At 38.5% G+C, this 16692-nt stretch overlaps 2 protein-coding genes across 2 annotated transcripts in view; one reads left to right on the forward strand and one right to left on the reverse strand.

Moving 5' to 3' along the window:
- LOC103457884 (bromo adjacent homology domain-containing 1 protein) overlaps positions 1 to 9154 on the reverse strand; it is a 41319-nt gene extending 32165 nt beyond the window's left edge. Inside the window, exon 1 of the mRNA XM_008398346.2 lies at positions 8512 to 9154. The gene's annotated coding sequence lies outside the window, so the exon portion shown is untranslated. The remainder of the gene's footprint in view (positions 1 to 8511) is intronic.
- A 2855-nt stretch (positions 9155 to 12009) lies between these two features.
- ora6 (olfactory receptor class A related 6) lies at positions 12010 to 12964 on the forward strand. Its single transcript, XM_008398345.1, has one exon. It carries the CDS (start codon positions 12010 to 12012, stop codon positions 12937 to 12939), a length of 930 nt encoding a protein of 309 aa, XP_008396567.1. The 3' UTR covers positions 12940 to 12964.
- The last annotated feature ends 3728 nt before the right edge of the window (positions 12965 to 16692 follow it).

The following is a 16692-nucleotide window of genomic DNA, read 5'->3' on the forward strand; positions in this document are numbered from 1 at the left end:
AAATATTGTAAAAACTGATAATTTGGGGAGAAATTTGTGCGTTCTTAACCTTTTAAAATTTGGTGTGAAGGTCCAAAAGCAGTTGCTAGGCTAGACAGGTTTTACGGAGCTGCTTAACCAAAAGGGATTATCCCTCTTTTTTTTCTTCTCCAGATATCAAGGAATGGTTTTAAAAGATAAAAGGTATAAAAACTTGTGCTTTTAATTCCCTTAAATGTCAAAGTTCACTCATGTTGTTCGAAGTGCAGATTAATGGAGGGCTGTCTCCATTAATCAACAAGGATCTGTAAACCAACGATGCAGCTAAGGCAGGAAAAGCAACAGTAGTGTCCATATTGGAGAAATAAAAAATGAATGCCCTTTTAAAAACATCATAAAAGCATAAGTTACAGATTACGCACTCAGGTATTTTTTTAAAGTCTGCTGAAATACGGCCGCTGCAGCTTTTTAGAGCTACTGATTAAACAGAGTGGTGCAGGATGTTTCATACAGACAAGACAGATTTTATAAGGAGCAGTCAGTTCAAAGCTAAGAGTCTTACTTTAGTCTGTCACTGACTCTGATTAACATATTTCCCACCAGTCAGAGCAGCTAATAGAGACAAAGTACGCCACGCTCCCAACAGCTGCTCAGCCTCCATAGACATATGCTTTCGTCAAATCCCTCTTTCTGAAAATCTGCTTGGAAAAAAATAAATAAAATAAAAATCTTTGTCTGAGCGTTTCATTATTTCACAATGGCTCATTTAAAACCTGAATTACCATTTCGTATCACAGAACTCCCAAGATTACTCAAACAGAATCAAGACGTAGACGTCTTCTTTGATGAGTTGCTTGAGTCCTGGGCCTTCCTAATTGTCCACTTGGTGGCATGAAATACACAAATCAGAGTCCAATTTTAGAGCTTACCAACAAAAATCCTTTTACAGAGAGGAATAAGAAGAATAGACAGTCTTTTATTTCCTCCCAAAGGAGAGCAAAGACACATAAGCCTAAAAAAAGTGACACACCCAGGGAAGACTCAAAGGTCCAAGAGCGGGATCTCTGGCCCAACAGACTCAGTTTAACCTCACCTACAGATCTGAACCTCATCACAGGCGTGACAGCGCCAGAAGTCCCCCGGACCTGGCAGGACAATGAACATAACTTCAGCTATCAGGGCAGAGCTTTAATACCAGAGAGGCCGCGGGAGGTTAATTACAAAATTACAGCTAAAACACAGCATTGTCCCTGTTAAGAACATGACCGAGAGGCCAGCTGCCAACACTCGCAAGGTAAAAACAGGAGCTGCAAAAGAGGGCTTGACAGATGAAATCAGATTCACTTAATGAGCACGAGGGCAAACAGATAAGAATAATCTTTTCTCAATGAAATTAGGCAACCGTGACGGTAATCTTGCTCTTCATCAAGAGGTGCCTGTGTACAGAGCTGCAGCAAACAGTTGAAAGAAAATATAAAAGTGGTGTATGAAATATCTGACAGGTACTGAAGAAACCTTAATATAAAGTTATTTAAGCATAGTTTTGTCCTTGAAGCAAAAACCTTGGTGGGTATAGATGGCAACATTAGATTTCACTGACAGAAAGTCAAGAGAAAGTTAAAAATTCTGCTTCAAACGCATCCTCAAAAATGATTCCAGACCATATTTTGTTGCAAACAGTCTCTTCACATGACTGCTTAATAAAAAAAGACACCTGTTCCAGTGTCATCATTCTGAACAGAACAGAAGAGAACTTCAAAACGACTTAAGAGACAAAGATTGAACTTTATTGGTGTGAATGTTTGAACGAATTGCCAGAACCAACCCTACAGTGAAGCATGGCAGTGGCAGAATCATACAATGGGAATGTTTTGCAGCAGAAGGAAGTGGAAGACCAGACAAGATGGAGGAAAAGATGAATGCAACGATGTACCCAGACATTCTGGATGAAAACCTGCTCCGGAGCGCTCTTGTCCTCAGATTGGGGCGACGGTTCAATGACCCAAAGCACATGGAGCCGATCTTAAAGGACTGGTTCCAGAACCACTCCGTGAATATCGAGAGCCAGAGTCCAGGTTTGAATCTGATTGAACATCTCTGGAGAGATCCGATAACGGTTGCACAGATATCTCCCGTCCAACCTGATGGAGGAGGCGAAACACTAAGGAAGAATGGGCAAAGTGAGCTAAGCTTGCAACATCACCGTTAAAAAACCTGAGGCTGTAATCTCTTTTTTTCCCCCACATTGTCCTGAGTGTGACGAATAGGATGTGTGTAGAGTTATGAGGAAACAGATTAATTTGACTAAATTTGATTTGGAATAAGGCTCCAACATAAAATGTGGAAAAAGTGAAGCGCGGTGAATAGCGGTGAATACTTTCCAGATGCATTGTGTCGTAGTAAAATCTGAACTATTAATGGAAGTGATGGTGTTTTACTGAAAATTTCCCCTTCCCAAACACAAAGACTTATTTTTTAATTTAAGAGCACAGTCCGTGTTTTCTGAGTCAAATGTTCTACTGCTCACAATCTAAACGTCCCTCACAGGCTAAAACGTCCTTCTAGCTCACAAATATGCACTACTTTTCATCAAAGCTTTCTTCTACTTCGTTTTTTTACCTTTCTTGTTGGACTCAAACTTCCTGCCTTTGCAACTTAAATCTGCTTACTCAAGTCCATCATCTGCTCACCAATTCCCTTTTGCGCAAATAAGGATGGAAGGACAAACTCTTCCTAGTAATAGTCACAGCAAATTACTGCCTTCTTTAGGGTGAGTTTGTTTTATTTAATCCAGGTGATGGCATACAAACAAAGTCCAACCATGAGAACTGCTGACTGACAACAGTTCCACATTGTAAACTTTGTCTTTTTAAATTTGTATTTTTATTTGTCGTAGCTGCCTTTAGAGGGCGGTGCAAATCTGACTCACACCTGGCAGCGAACACATCGACAGATAAGAAGTAACCTTGGGTTGACGAAACAAAGTCGGTGGGACGTTTCTCTGCACAAGGCAGGTTTTGAGGGAAATTTGAGATTTAAGGAGGGAAATAAGGTGCATCTCAAATTGCAATCAACGAATGTTGCATTGAAAATGTAACCTTTTGTGTAAGACCGTTATATTCAAAGGCTGTGGTACAATCGGCTCTCTTCCTATGGCTGTTTAATCTTCTACATCTATAGAAACATAATACTTCATCGATGTCCTCCAAAGAACACAGAAGCCATTTTCTTTCATATGTTTTATGGACCGTATACAAAATGACAAATTACTTGGCCTCTTTAAAGACCCCTTTACAAAAAATGCAAGAAACTCCATTTCAGATCAAAGTAGGAACAACATGAAGGAAGACTCAGAACTTTTGCACCATATGTTCTCTACATCTCTCAACCACCTTGTATGGATAAAAATGTGAACAGTTGCCAAATTCAAACTATCGTTGAGGTTTAGAAATCTATACACAAAGCTGGGGGGAAACGAAATGAAAATAAACCCATGTTAAATACCTTTAGCATAATAAGTTAGAATCGACTCTAATTACACTATTTTGTATTTTATTTGAGCTTTGAATTTGTGTGTTGGCAGATTGTCTTTATGGCTCACTCATTAGCACAGTACAGCTATTAAATGGCAGGTCTAGGCGTGAGTCATTAAGAGGACTTCCACATTAAATTTTACGACACTTATGACAGCTCAGTAAAATGGGGTGCGGTCTGTTGGCTCAAAGTGAAAATTTGGTAAAGATTCACTATGTGGTGAAGAATAAGCCAGCAAACAATACCCCTGAAAGATTAATGTTCAACTACAACAGAGATGTGTGACACAGAGTCGGCCTGCCAAGATCAGTGCAACGCAAAACTGTTTCATGTCGGCTCTGAAAACTACGTTTGGCAGAAAAAAAAAGAGCTTACAAGTCAGGCTAAAAAGAGCTGAAGCTCTTCAGATTGAAGGGTTTTAATATCAGGACAGCACATACAAAGCAAAGGCTGCCCTGTCATTATTTATTAAACAAAAGCAAAACCAAAAAGAAAAGCCATAATAGCCACCTATAGCAGCAATGACTTAAGTAAGTGGATTTCTGTACAGAAAACCATGTATTTAAGATAACTCTTCCAAATTGTGGTGGAGGAGGTTGGACCCACTCTTGTTTGTGCATAGGTCACTTACAGTCCTACTCCAGGTTTTCAATCGGGTTAAGGCTGTTATGCTTGAAATAACTATCCAGCTGCATGTCCAAAGTTCAACTGTCACACAGATGGCTTTTCAGGTGACATTAGGAAACTTAAATCTATCCATCCTGGCATTGCGTGGCATACCTGATCAGCAACCTAACAAAACTCATGCGTTTATCAAAATCCTTACTCCTGACAAGTGAGCATTTAATTAATCAGGTGCATTTAACTATTACTAACTAACTGCTTTTTTTTTCATTTGAAACCTCAATGAAAGTAGATAGGGTATACATAGTTTTTCCAAACACATTGTTTACATCTGGGCTACTTTTCTTTGTTTATTAAATTACATTGTGGAATCTGATTTAGAAACAAAAAATTTCAGATAAATTAAATTTACAACTGGTAAATGAGTCCGACAAGGAGAAAGGACAGAGGACACTTTTAATATAGCCACCAACTTCATTGTATTTCACTGGATTTGTTTGTTTGTATTGGCATACCAACACAATGTAGCGCATTGACGAATATCCATGCGCTCCAGCAATCTGGAATTTATGGAAGAGTTTTAGAACAATTTAAGAAAGAAAGCCATAAGAGGTACAAGAAGATGATCTGGTCAAATAAGACCAAAAATATTCCTGGTCTAGTGGAAACTAACGCTACAGATCATCCAAAATACACCATCACCATGGTGAAAGATGCTCTGGATGTAGATATAAGAAGCTGTGGCGAAAAGGAAGCTGGTCAAAGTGCATGGGATGATTGGTAGAGCTAAACCAGAGTTGAGCAGTCACTCGTGTTTTACCCAGGGTGACTTGTAAAATGTGGGACACTGGTGCTTAAGGCCCGACTGGGTTATTACCCCTGGATAATAACCTGCTAGTGTTCAATAATGGCCCTGTCAAACCAAAATCCAAAATAGAAGAAAAGTGACAAAACCTGAAAGGTGAATTTCACAGATGTTCTCCATCAAATCTGATTGTTTGGAAAGATTGAACTGGGTTAAAAAAATGCCGTTATTAGAAGTTAGAAGAGGTCTACTTCATGTTAATGGACCAAAAGAGAGAGGATACAAGTATGACGCACAATTCATAAATAAAGTGGCAGATATCACCTCTTCGTGGTTTAAGTGATCAAAAAAAAATAGTGTTTTAATAGTTACCCCATCGCAAAATAAGGATTATGCCCAGGTTCTCTCGTTAGCCCCACGTAAAGAAATAATCCTTCTCTATTAAACCTCTCTAAGGTCTTAATTTAAAAACAGCTAGAGGCCAACAAAAGATTAATTACACATAATTTTAACAAGGAGAATGTTCTGCCCCCCACCAAAAAAAGAGCTAATTTCCTTTACAGGTCAAACCCTTTTCTGTAGAAAACCACAAAATCCACCTCAACACCTTAATCGAGCCACTATTAAAGCTAAAAGTGCCACAATTACTCAGAAATGTCAAATTTTGTTGACCGTACACATAAAATGTAATTCCTTTAGTACGTTTTGCCAAACACTTTTGCGTTTTAAAATGAATAAATGTCTGTTAGCTTTAGACAGCTTATACAGTGCTGTTCCAGTATATAAAAAAGGAATCTAAATGCTTCGGGTATTAGTTTATATAAAATAAAAATAATGAAATAGTCAAAATCTTGCCTAATCATCTACAATTTAAACTATTTGAAAATTAGGAGAATAATTTGACATCGCATTAATGCAATAAGCAGATTTCCATCATATCAAATGCATTATCCCCCACATCACAATTTTCTATATGTAATCCTGAGCAGCTGAACAGCTTAAGCGACAATCAGTTCAAACAGGAATTTCAAAGCCTGTTGATTATAAGTTCTGTATGTCTCTGGCCTAAACAGCTCCACAAAAATCATTTTGTTTCTCAAAATATGTCTTGGCATTTCGCAGTAGTTAAACGTTCAAATGTCCTGACATCAGCCAAAAAATTGAATTAAAAAGTCCACAATCAGTCTAAACATGTTGTTTTTGTCTCCCTCTACTTTTCTCTCCCATAATTCACTTGTCAGCTTTCTTTACCGAGACTAAAGCTTTTATTTAGTCATACAGTTCTGCTTACAAACTGAAACTTGTCTGGAGCCTTGCAAAGTCACATTGGCTTACATCCCGGTTAGAGACCAAACCGTACCTTGGATTTCAACTCTGTTTTCCCTAATTACGTCTGAGAAAGCCAGACATCTAACAAAGCAGGTTGAAAATGTAGCTGCAGAGAAAGTTTATGGATGTAATGATTAAGGATAGAATATTAATATGACCGCATTGAGCCATTAAAGGGATCCCACAGGGCTCGATTCTTGGGCCTTTGCTAAGTTTTTGTAAGTTCTGCTCGTCAGTTCCATTCCTTAAGCTCTGCAACAAAAAAACTGGGTCAAATACCTGCAAAGACGAACCCCACTCTGGTTTATAGCTATATAATCAATCGCAAATCAAGCCAGTGTGTCCTACACATGCGAGCTTTCAAAGAACTGGCAGAAACATGGAGTGAAAGTGAGCATACTCCACTCTATATACAGATTTTTCTGTTTCATATGTTTTATTTGTACTCCTTTATATGCTATTTTTGAATTCGCTTTATTAAAAAGAAGCTGGTTGTACTCGATAGAGGACGGAGACGGAGTGAGAGAGAGGCAGACAATTTGCTGTGGTCACTGCACAAAAGGGAACAGCCAACAAACATTAGACAAAGCATTTTTCTTGCAGGACTAAAGAGTGGGAACACCAGCAGATGTAGTCTTGCGCCGTTCAGATTCGACAGATCTCACAAAGAGCTCTTGGGTCGCATCTCGGTTTTAGTCCGGAAAGAAAACGAAGTGATCAAAAGGAATAACTCCATACATCACTTTCTGCGCTCGGTGCCGAGAATCAGCCGAGGCCCCAGGGAGGTTTTATCTGTCATGTCTCATAACAGCACAACCCGTTTATATAAGCTCACTGGCAGAACAGACAAACTAAAAATGTGGGCTAATTGCTCTGGCATTTATGAAGCATCTTCATTCACCTGAGCAAAGAGAGCTAAATCAGCATCCAGCTACTCCGGTTTTTGTTCAGTGGATTCACAATAGCTCGTTATAGGCTCCACACGAGTCACACCAGGTGAGAGCACACCACACTCTGAAAATGCCACAAAGTGCCATGTGAAAACATTAGCGTCACTTCAAATTCCACCCTGAAATACAGAGTCTAGTTGTTTTCCATAATACTGCAGTTTCAAGAAAACCGATAATTAACGTGAGGTACATATTTTGTATTTTTATTTTCATTTCTGTCAACTCTAAATGAGCTGTAATGTTTTCAAATGTGTGTATTCCAAAGATTCCTGTGCAAGGTCTCGTTTTTAATGTGTCTCATCAAAATATTGGTGGGATGTTGTAACTCAAGTCTCCACCCATTATTTACAATTCGAGAAAAAGTTATTGATGGAACCACGAGTTTCATCGCCCAATCACTACAGGACAATGACCTGAAGCACACCGGCATGTCTGCCTCTGAATTACTTTTAGTTTCTCTTAATTACATCAGTTGATAACCGTTTTGTGTTTATCAATGTTACATTTAAAATTTCTTTAAGGATGTGAAACATTTAAGAGCAACAGAAGCCAAAAACAAGAACTCTGAAAGGGAGCACTTTTTTTTTTTTTTTTTTTTACCACTCCGAGTCTCTGACACACAACATTTTTGTCTAATTTCATTTGTGAAGAAAACAAATGAATCATTTCCCTTCCACTTCACCATTTTTATGTTGGTCTACCATATAAAAACCTCAATAAAACACGCTGAGGTATGTGGTAGGAGAGGGACAAAATGCGAAAAAGTTAAACACTTCTATACAAACCACTCTGTATGCACCATAAAGTTTCAATCCCACGTGAACGTGCACCGCCTTTCCACGTCAATACTTTCCCACCACCAGCCCACACACCCACCCCCCTACAACAAGCAGAGACGCACGTTAAAACTGGAAACACGCCATGCATCCTTTCAGGTGATCAAAACATCTGTCAGAGAAGCTAGGGTCCCAGTAGTTGACCTTGTTGGACTCCTTTTTTTTTCGGGGATCCAGCGGTACTATTATTGCTTTCACTTGTGCTGGTGCTGGAAGTGGCAGCAGAGGGTAGGTGGGGGGTGGAAGGGGGTAGATTAATAACAAACGCATTCAACTCCCGATTGTGCAACAATTCTGCTCCATCATCCTGGATATTATCTGCCCTTGCAATCACTGTTTAGGAAAATACACAAAACTGGCCGCGCAACCCTTATCCTGGCGAATAAAGCAAACAAATAAATAAATAAAACAGCACAGCCAAGAGAGAAGGTAATGTGGAGCAGTCGCTACTTACCCGAACGTAGGTTTATGTGGCTCCACTACCTCTCCTTGTTTTCGCAGGCGTCAGGGAAAAAAATAAATAAACACCTTATTTATGCCGAAAGGTAACCCTCATCCGACTGATTTGCCCACGCAGCTCCGGTAAAGGGAATTAGCTCAGATATCACCGATGTTTCGCAGCTCCACTCGAGAGACAGCCTCAGCTGAAAAGAGCCAGCAACTGAGTTCCCGTAAGAGAAAAGAGAAGAGAAGGCAACACTCCTTTTTTTTTTTTCCTCCTCTCTCTCTCTTCCCCTCCGAGACGAGCCGAGCTGGTGTTTCCCCCCCCCCCCTCTCACACGTTATCCCGTCCACTCTTCCGACAAAAACCTTTAAAGAGTTCCCGTTTCGGAGAAGGTCGGCACACGTCGCTTCATATCCGCCACTTAGCATTAACACGCAGCTTTCAGTTTGCGCACCAGCTACTGAACAACAACTAGCAGCAGCGGCGGCGGCGGTACAACACGGCTGGCTGACAGACTGGGTGGGCTGAGTCTCCCTTCCTGCCGCGCGAAGCCCAGAAATCCATAGAAAAGGTCTTCACGCGCTTCTTTTAAAACATAAGTGACAAGCGAGTTTCATATTGCAACAACCAGAACATCAACATCCTACTTTTTTTTTTTTTTCGTGCTGAAGCATGTGATAGCAACATGGTGTGTGTTTTTAAAGGGGAATCGCAGGCGGGTGGGTGTATCATCGGACCCTATAGATTTCCCTCTTTAGTTCCTGGGAAGGATGCGCCGTGTCAATAATTGGAAATGTTTTTTGTTTTTTTGTGTGTGAGGAAAAGCGCAGCGGCATCAGCGTGTCTCAAACAGAAATGAAAGCCAACTTTACCTCAGCTTAGACCCCGAAAACCTACAAGCCTAGGAGCCCCCGGTGAGCCTAGTCAAGGTTAGATCAGTGCACCAGATCCAAACAAACAGGTGGAGGTAATATAAATAAAAAGTTATTTTTTTGTTCCAATATTTCAAATCAGAGAGGGGAACTAGAAAACAACAATATTAAAACATTTTTTTTTCAGTCATAAGAGATCAGATGTGAGGTTTTAGAAATGACTTTGATAATCCTCCATGACTTGAAATCACAAAAGGTCAGTATTAAATAACCTGGATGATTATACGATTTTTTCACAAGTCAGAGCTTGGATCTGGGAATTACATCAATCCCAACTTCAGTTCATTTTTGCTGCAAACCAGTGCGATCGATAACAATAGATTTCCGAGCATTTTATGGGTTTCGATACTAAAGGAACTCGTTAACAAATAAACTTCAGCACACCATGTGAGCGTCTGGTTTACCGCCAGCAGAGCTAACAGCTTATCATTACAACTTTCACTATGACTTATTCGTGTAGCAAAGTGAGTAATACAGTATTACTCACTTTCTTGCTTTGTGTCTTGACACAAAGCAAGAAAACTATAGAGGCCTATATTTAAATGAGTGCAACTGTAGGAAACCGCACTGCAATTTTTTTTACATGACATTTTTATCAGGTGTTTAAAGATACAGACTTTAAAATCAATCTACAATTTGTCTTTTGAATTTACAACTGTGATCCATATTGCATGGACATATGGTCTATAAGTATGACAGCTTATGAGAATTTGTCTTGGTGAAATTAAAATAAATCATATATTTCATTTATGTCTTTTCTGTAACTCTGTATTTAATCCTCAATCCTAATTAACATCAGCAGTGAAGCTATTTACTAGCCTCCACAAAGGTAAGAAGTAATCACAAGAGTCAAAGACATATTTTATTTTCATTAATGGGTTATTAAAAATGTAATTCTTCCATCAATCAGTGACTTCTTGTACAGTGGCTGAATAGCAAACTATGTATTTAATAATGGCTTTCCAGATTAGCATTTTAATTAAAGTGTGCGTGGCAGTATAGCAGTTTCAGACCAAATTAAATATTTCAATAGATATTTAGAAAATGTCATGTGTTCCTGATTAGCAATGTAAAAAGAGGTACATGTTTCCCATTTGTCAGTAAATGTTTAAGTTGGAGAAAAAAAAATTGAATAGTATCAAGGAATTGCCAAATTTTAGGATGTTATTTTGCTAATTTAGCTTGTTAGCATTGCCAAATTAATCATCTGGATTTTGAATCTTTTTGCCTAAATGCACAAAACTCTGAACATTTCCTCTGCGTTTCAATTTTTACATCAACACCAAAGGAATTTTTGATTGCAACAGTTTGTGCAGTAACCTCGTGGCTGTTTGCGTTTCCGTCAATACAATCCATCAAATGTTGGATTAAAAAAAAGATACTAAAGCATGATGCAAAATAACAAATACTTTGGCTTATCATTGTAGTAACAAGTTTTTATAACAGTCCATTGTTTAAATCCGTGTTCAGCAGTTGCTAGATGGTGGTAAAATGATTACAACTTCCTCCATTGTCCAGGCTCATTGTGCAACACACACAGATCACCAACTTGCTGCCAGTGTGGAGCTTTTCCTTAGTTACAGGCGCTCTCTGGGATTCACAATCAAGCTGAATCAGGATGCAGGGCTTAGTTAAAGAAAACGAAGACTAACAAGACAGTACCAAACGCAAAAAGAGACAAGCTGGAACATGACCTGGTCCTGCGCCAACACCAAGGGTCCAGAAGCCCCTGTCCCATTAAAGTGCTTCCTCCATTTGTTCACAACAGCACACACAAGGGAACATGCGGTAAAACTGCCATTCTCTTTTATTCAGTAAAACTTACTAGCTTACATGATAACTTATTGTTTGTTCAAGCTATTATATCGTGGTGTGGAAGTGTGTGTTGTAATCCTATAGGAAGCATAGAATGCTTCATGTTTCCACTTAGAATAAATTGGTTCTTTCAGTTTACAAATTAAGGAAGAATTACCTGCTTCTATTAAGCTGAATCCATCCATTTATAATACCTGCTTTATCCAGGCAGACTGGTAGAGAGGCTAGTTTCTATCCCAAATGGTCAATGGGTGGGAGGTGGGATACAACCAGAACAGGTGGCATCTGTGAAATACATGTTCACTCTTTGATAGGTTAAAAGTGTAATATATGTAGGGGATGTTTTGTCATGTAAAGTATTATGTGTCACTTTTACGAGAAATGTCAAGCGGTCAAGGTAGTAGAAGACGTCAAATGATATAAGCAAGTTTTTTTTAAGACCAGTTAGTTGAAAAAACATGTCGCTCTCTTAAGTCAGACATTGGTCTCTAGATGAAGTGTTGAAAAGCTCAGAGGTAAGACTTTAATTACTCCCAGCCTTCTGGTGTTTCCGACTGCCTCTTGTTTCCCTGCCTTCATAATCAACACAGCCAATCACCAACCTAGACTCCTGCCCTCTTTGAGAACTGGATAACAAGGTTGTGACAAAATTAATTTCATGACTTTGCTTCTTGCAGGAAAGATATATCGTCGCCTCGTTTCTTTGAGAAGAGCACAGAAGAAAAAGAGAGATTTTATTGGATCCGGCACACTTTGAGCAATGTCTGACCTTTCTGTTGACCTCCTGGGCCTGAGAATGTTTGTTTCTTGCATAGGACTTGTAGGTAACATCTTCCTCATCCTTTCCATCTTCCAGACCAGAGTGTCCAACATTAAATCCTTTGAGCTTTTTCTGCTGGGACTCGCTTCAGTCAACCTAGAGGAAATTGTCATCATAAACGTCTATGATGTTATCATACTTGACACCGTTTCCACCACTACCGGTGCCTGGTGGTGTCGCTTGCTAAAGTTCATGACTACCTTTGGCGAAATAGCCAGCATCCTCTTCACCGTCGTCATTTGCATCTTCCGCTACCAGAAGCTGAGAGACGTCGACCACAGGGGCAGCCTCCCGATTTGCCTGGACAGCATCGCATCTGCGTGGATGTTGAGTGGAGTTTGCGTGACGCTCTCCACCCTCCTCAGTCTCCCGATGTTTGCCGTTACCTTTCGAGGATCCGTGGAAAACGTAACGGAAAACAGAGGAGGCTGCCCTACCGATTTCTTTCAGTGTGGTGAGAATTACTGTCCCATCCTCAACCATGTGTACAAATACCTCATCATGCTGCTGTGCCACCTGCTGCCCTTGATCATCGTCACGGTCACCAGCTGCTTGACCATTGTGGTGCTCCTGGGCCGAACAAATACATTGACACCGGCCAATGATATCATATCCCCCGATCACAACCATGGGAAGAGTCACGGTCTCTATCGAAGCACGGTGGCTGTGGTGGCAGCCATGGGATTGTTTCAGGTAGACTGGACTCTCTACCTAATCCTTCAGTGGACTTTTAGCCCAAGTGACTGTCCTATTTGGATTGAAATTGAGTTCTTTATCTCAGCTTCCTACATGTCTATTAGTCCATATGTGTATGGCATAGGGGGCCACTTGTTTTCTCTTGAGAACTGCAAACATTTGCTTAAGCGTTAAATAAGGTTCGCTCTGAAGTGCTTAATCGTTGCTGAGCTCTTCTTTTATTTTTTCTTATTATGAAATGGTAGTGAGCAAATTAGTATTTGCAGCAGCTCAGTAAAAGCTTTAACCTTGAACTTTGAACCATTAATCCTATAAGTGGATAATGAGATAGATTTACATTTACTGCTGAATTATGCCCCTGCTTGAGGAAAATATTTTCTCTGATTTGCTAGAAAGATTCCGGCCCCTATGTAGTGCATTAAATTTAGTCTAAACTGAGCAGCCTTTCCAAACAGCCCACCAGGTGTATGCGGTGCAGTTTACCTTAAATGAACTGTGTCTGCCTCTCGCCAGAAGATGCTAATTCAAACAGTGCCTGCTCTTTTAATGCAGCGCTCAATACGGTGCAGAGGCTTTCAGTGCTGTGAACAGAACATTGTGACCTTAGCGTAAATGGAGAGAAGCAAATCCTTACATACAAAGACCCAACATCAAACAGCTGGAGACAGCTTGGATGTTTCTGCACATTACTGACTCTTCAGTGCAAATAGCTATAATGTTTTCATCTAACGGTTCCCTGAAAGCATCAGAGATTAGACTCATTTTGGTGAAATTTGCTCCACATAAATGTCCCAGCAGCCCAGTTAACCTGGTCGAAACTTTGCCAATGCAAGTCACACCTAAACCCAGATATCAAGACATTATCAATCATGTTTATTCCGTACTGTTGTGTAATCCCCTGCATATTAAACATGTACCAATGACTAAAAATGCAACTTGTGTTTGAATTTGATGACTGGATTTACATGCATTGAACTAAATCTTTGTAAGTCTGTTCGGCACCTTTACTCCCAGAATCACAAAGCTTTGTGTATATAAACATGGGTGCTTCATGTTATCAGTAACTTACATTACATTTTTCTGTCTTTAACTAAAACAAGAGGTATTATGCAAAATTGACTTTTTGAGTTTTATATGAAGTTATTCCCTCATCAGAAACATCTTGGAGTGTTGCATTTCCAGTGGCAACCATTTGGTGGAGCCTGAACACTTAATCTTACAACGCACCGCCTATTTACCCAAAGCTCCATCTTGTAGATGCAGCTTCCCCACTCAACTCCTTCAGACTAGCAGCAGCAATAGCAAACACCTAGTGGAACTGCGCATCTGCTGAGCTCATCATACAAACTACTTTTCAGTCCAACGCTCCGAACAAATGACACAATGAGAAGCATTGTTGTGATGACGTGTCTGAAAGAATAGGAGACTCTTAAAGAGACAGGGGCCCAATTTCAAGGTGTTAAATTGCGAAGTCAAATTTCTTTTAAGCTATGCTTGATATACAGCATTTTTATAATAACTGAAGATGACAGTTACTTGATTGTGCTATAAAATTGAACAATGTGCCTTGAAAATACACAATATCCCCCCTTTAATTTAAATTATCCTTGAAAAAAAAAACTTATATATATATATATATATATGTAAAGGCTTTATCTACGAGTAGCATCTCAGATTAAACCAAAATAGAATATAGGTAATATTTATAGGTATAGGTAATATTTAGTGGAGTAAGCTATTAGTAATATATATAAAAAATAACCTTAAGTCATTGATTGTTAAAGGTAATAAGTGCCATGCCCATGGTTCTACAAATTAGCGTGTCAGTGTACACACACTGACTGGCTGGGTCAGTGTGTGTACCTACCTGATAGCTAAAACATGTTATTGCGGGTTACAAGAAAAATACATGACTGATGCCTGATGAAGTTTTAGAAAAACAAGAACAATCAACAATACTGTATTTAGTTTCATTAAACAAGGCAGCAGCTGCAGAGCTGATATTAATTTTAAAAATGTATTTATTTACACTCAATTTTAATACTACTGTACTAAAAGTTTGGATGAATTCTAACAGTGATTCTTGAGAATAGGGACAAAATGGGTTTTAATTTTCCCATATTTTTTGTTGTTGTTATTTCTCAACCTTATGTATGCAAATATGACAATTAATGTTTTGGAAATGTAAAGATGCTAAGGTGCAGGCTCCCAGTTGCAACATTTAAAAATAAAAATTACATTTTTAATCGACCTGACCTAGAACATTGTCATCACCATCTGACAAAAATAAATAAAAAATAATTTTTAATGACCCTATTAGTGATATTTTTACTCATTTTACAGACAAATGCTTCTCAAGAAACAAAATAAATATTATTTAAAACACAAAACAACAAAAAGTCCATCTGACAGAGTGAGATTTGACAATTTCATTGAAAGAGTCACAAAAACTCTGATGGAGTTGACATCTGACGGAGTTGACGAAATGCCAAACTACCTCAATTTATATGATGTTATTCTGAAGGAGGCCATGTTGTAGCTCATCGGGTCCATGAAATCTTTACATTTTACCAAAATTAAGCTTTTATTTCATAAAATTTCATCAAAGTTTTGTAAATTGTCAGTTATGGAGTTGACACATCATGGTTGTGACAAGCAATTTAGGAATAAAAAGAAGAAAAATCTAAAGAATAATATAAGCTAACTAGAGCTAACTAGCCCTCTCAGCAAAAGAAGAGAAAGGAAGTGGTCATGGGGTCCTCAGAAGTTCTGGTGCCCCCCAATAATGCCTGATTTTTTTTACATTCTTTTCATTTCTGACGGTGTTGACAAAAACTAGGGACAAATTTCAATGGARTTGGAAAATATATAAAAATGATTTTTAATTCAAGTTATTTATACTTTTATAATTATTTATATGACTACTTATACGTAATTGTCATAATATATAATTTTAGTATTTCTTTAATTGTTTTAAACTATTATAATGTATTGAGTTCTGCTCCTGGACAAGGGCTTTTACAGGCATCATCCACCGACTACAATGTTTAAAATAAAAAAATATTCAGCAAATACCTGGAAAATATACATTGTTGTGCTCACATGACCCAGGTTAGTTTAGTCAGATATTTGAAAAAATTATATTTTGTGTATATTTTATTCAAATTTTCTGCTTTATCCATAGGACCTGTTTTGTCCCTATTCTCAAGAATCACTGCTAAATTATTTTCTCTGCTGTTTTATGGTTACATTTATTGGTAGCCTTTTCCTTTTCTAAACATTGTCTTAATAGAACACCTTCAACTTTTGGAGAATATTTATGTGACTTCCTGTGTGATAAGATGGCACAGAAACAGAACTCGTCTTAGGAAGGTCATTGGTCAAAGCCCAAAAACCTTCTATAACTAAACAGGTCTATCAGGAAGGTAACAAACACTTCCACACGGAAAACTACAGCTGGTTGAGCTCATGTAAGCTCTACACAGCCTATTCTGTTTGCTAAACTATAGCTGACTTGAGGAAATCTTTAAGTCAATACTACTAGAAGGAAGTTTATTTGTTGTGTGTTTTATTTATGGATATTGCATTTCAATAAAATTGTGTAATGTGACGCCTATCATGCAAAGAACTGCGTTTAATAGTGGGATTATTTTTATGGAGTGTGTTAGCATAAAATATGTCAAAATTACGACATGCAAAGATAATTCGGTGTTACTCTAGGTGACTGACGGGGTTTTATAATATATTTTATTCTTTAAAATCAACCAAACAGAAAGAGAATTTGATATTTTCCCAATAAATAAATTTGGTTGATGATTTTGTTTTTATATTATTATTTATTTTTGCTGTATCCGCGCGCCGCCATCTTAATAAATCCCCTAGGCCAATCAGCTTTGACGGCATCTTGCTTAGGCTTAATACTTTAAA

This window comes from Poecilia reticulata, linkage group LG21 (genome assembly GCF_000633615.1).
Source record: "Poecilia reticulata strain Guanapo linkage group LG21, Guppy_female_1.0+MT, whole genome shotgun sequence".
Lineage (NCBI taxonomy): Eukaryota > Metazoa > Chordata > Actinopteri > Cyprinodontiformes > Poeciliidae > Poecilia > Poecilia reticulata.

What these genes read in the sequence shown, in the direction of transcription:
- ora6 (XM_008398345.1), top strand. Translation starts at nt 12,010, where the DNA reads ATGTCTGACCTTTCTGTTGACCTCCTGGGCCTGAGAATGTTTGTTTCT.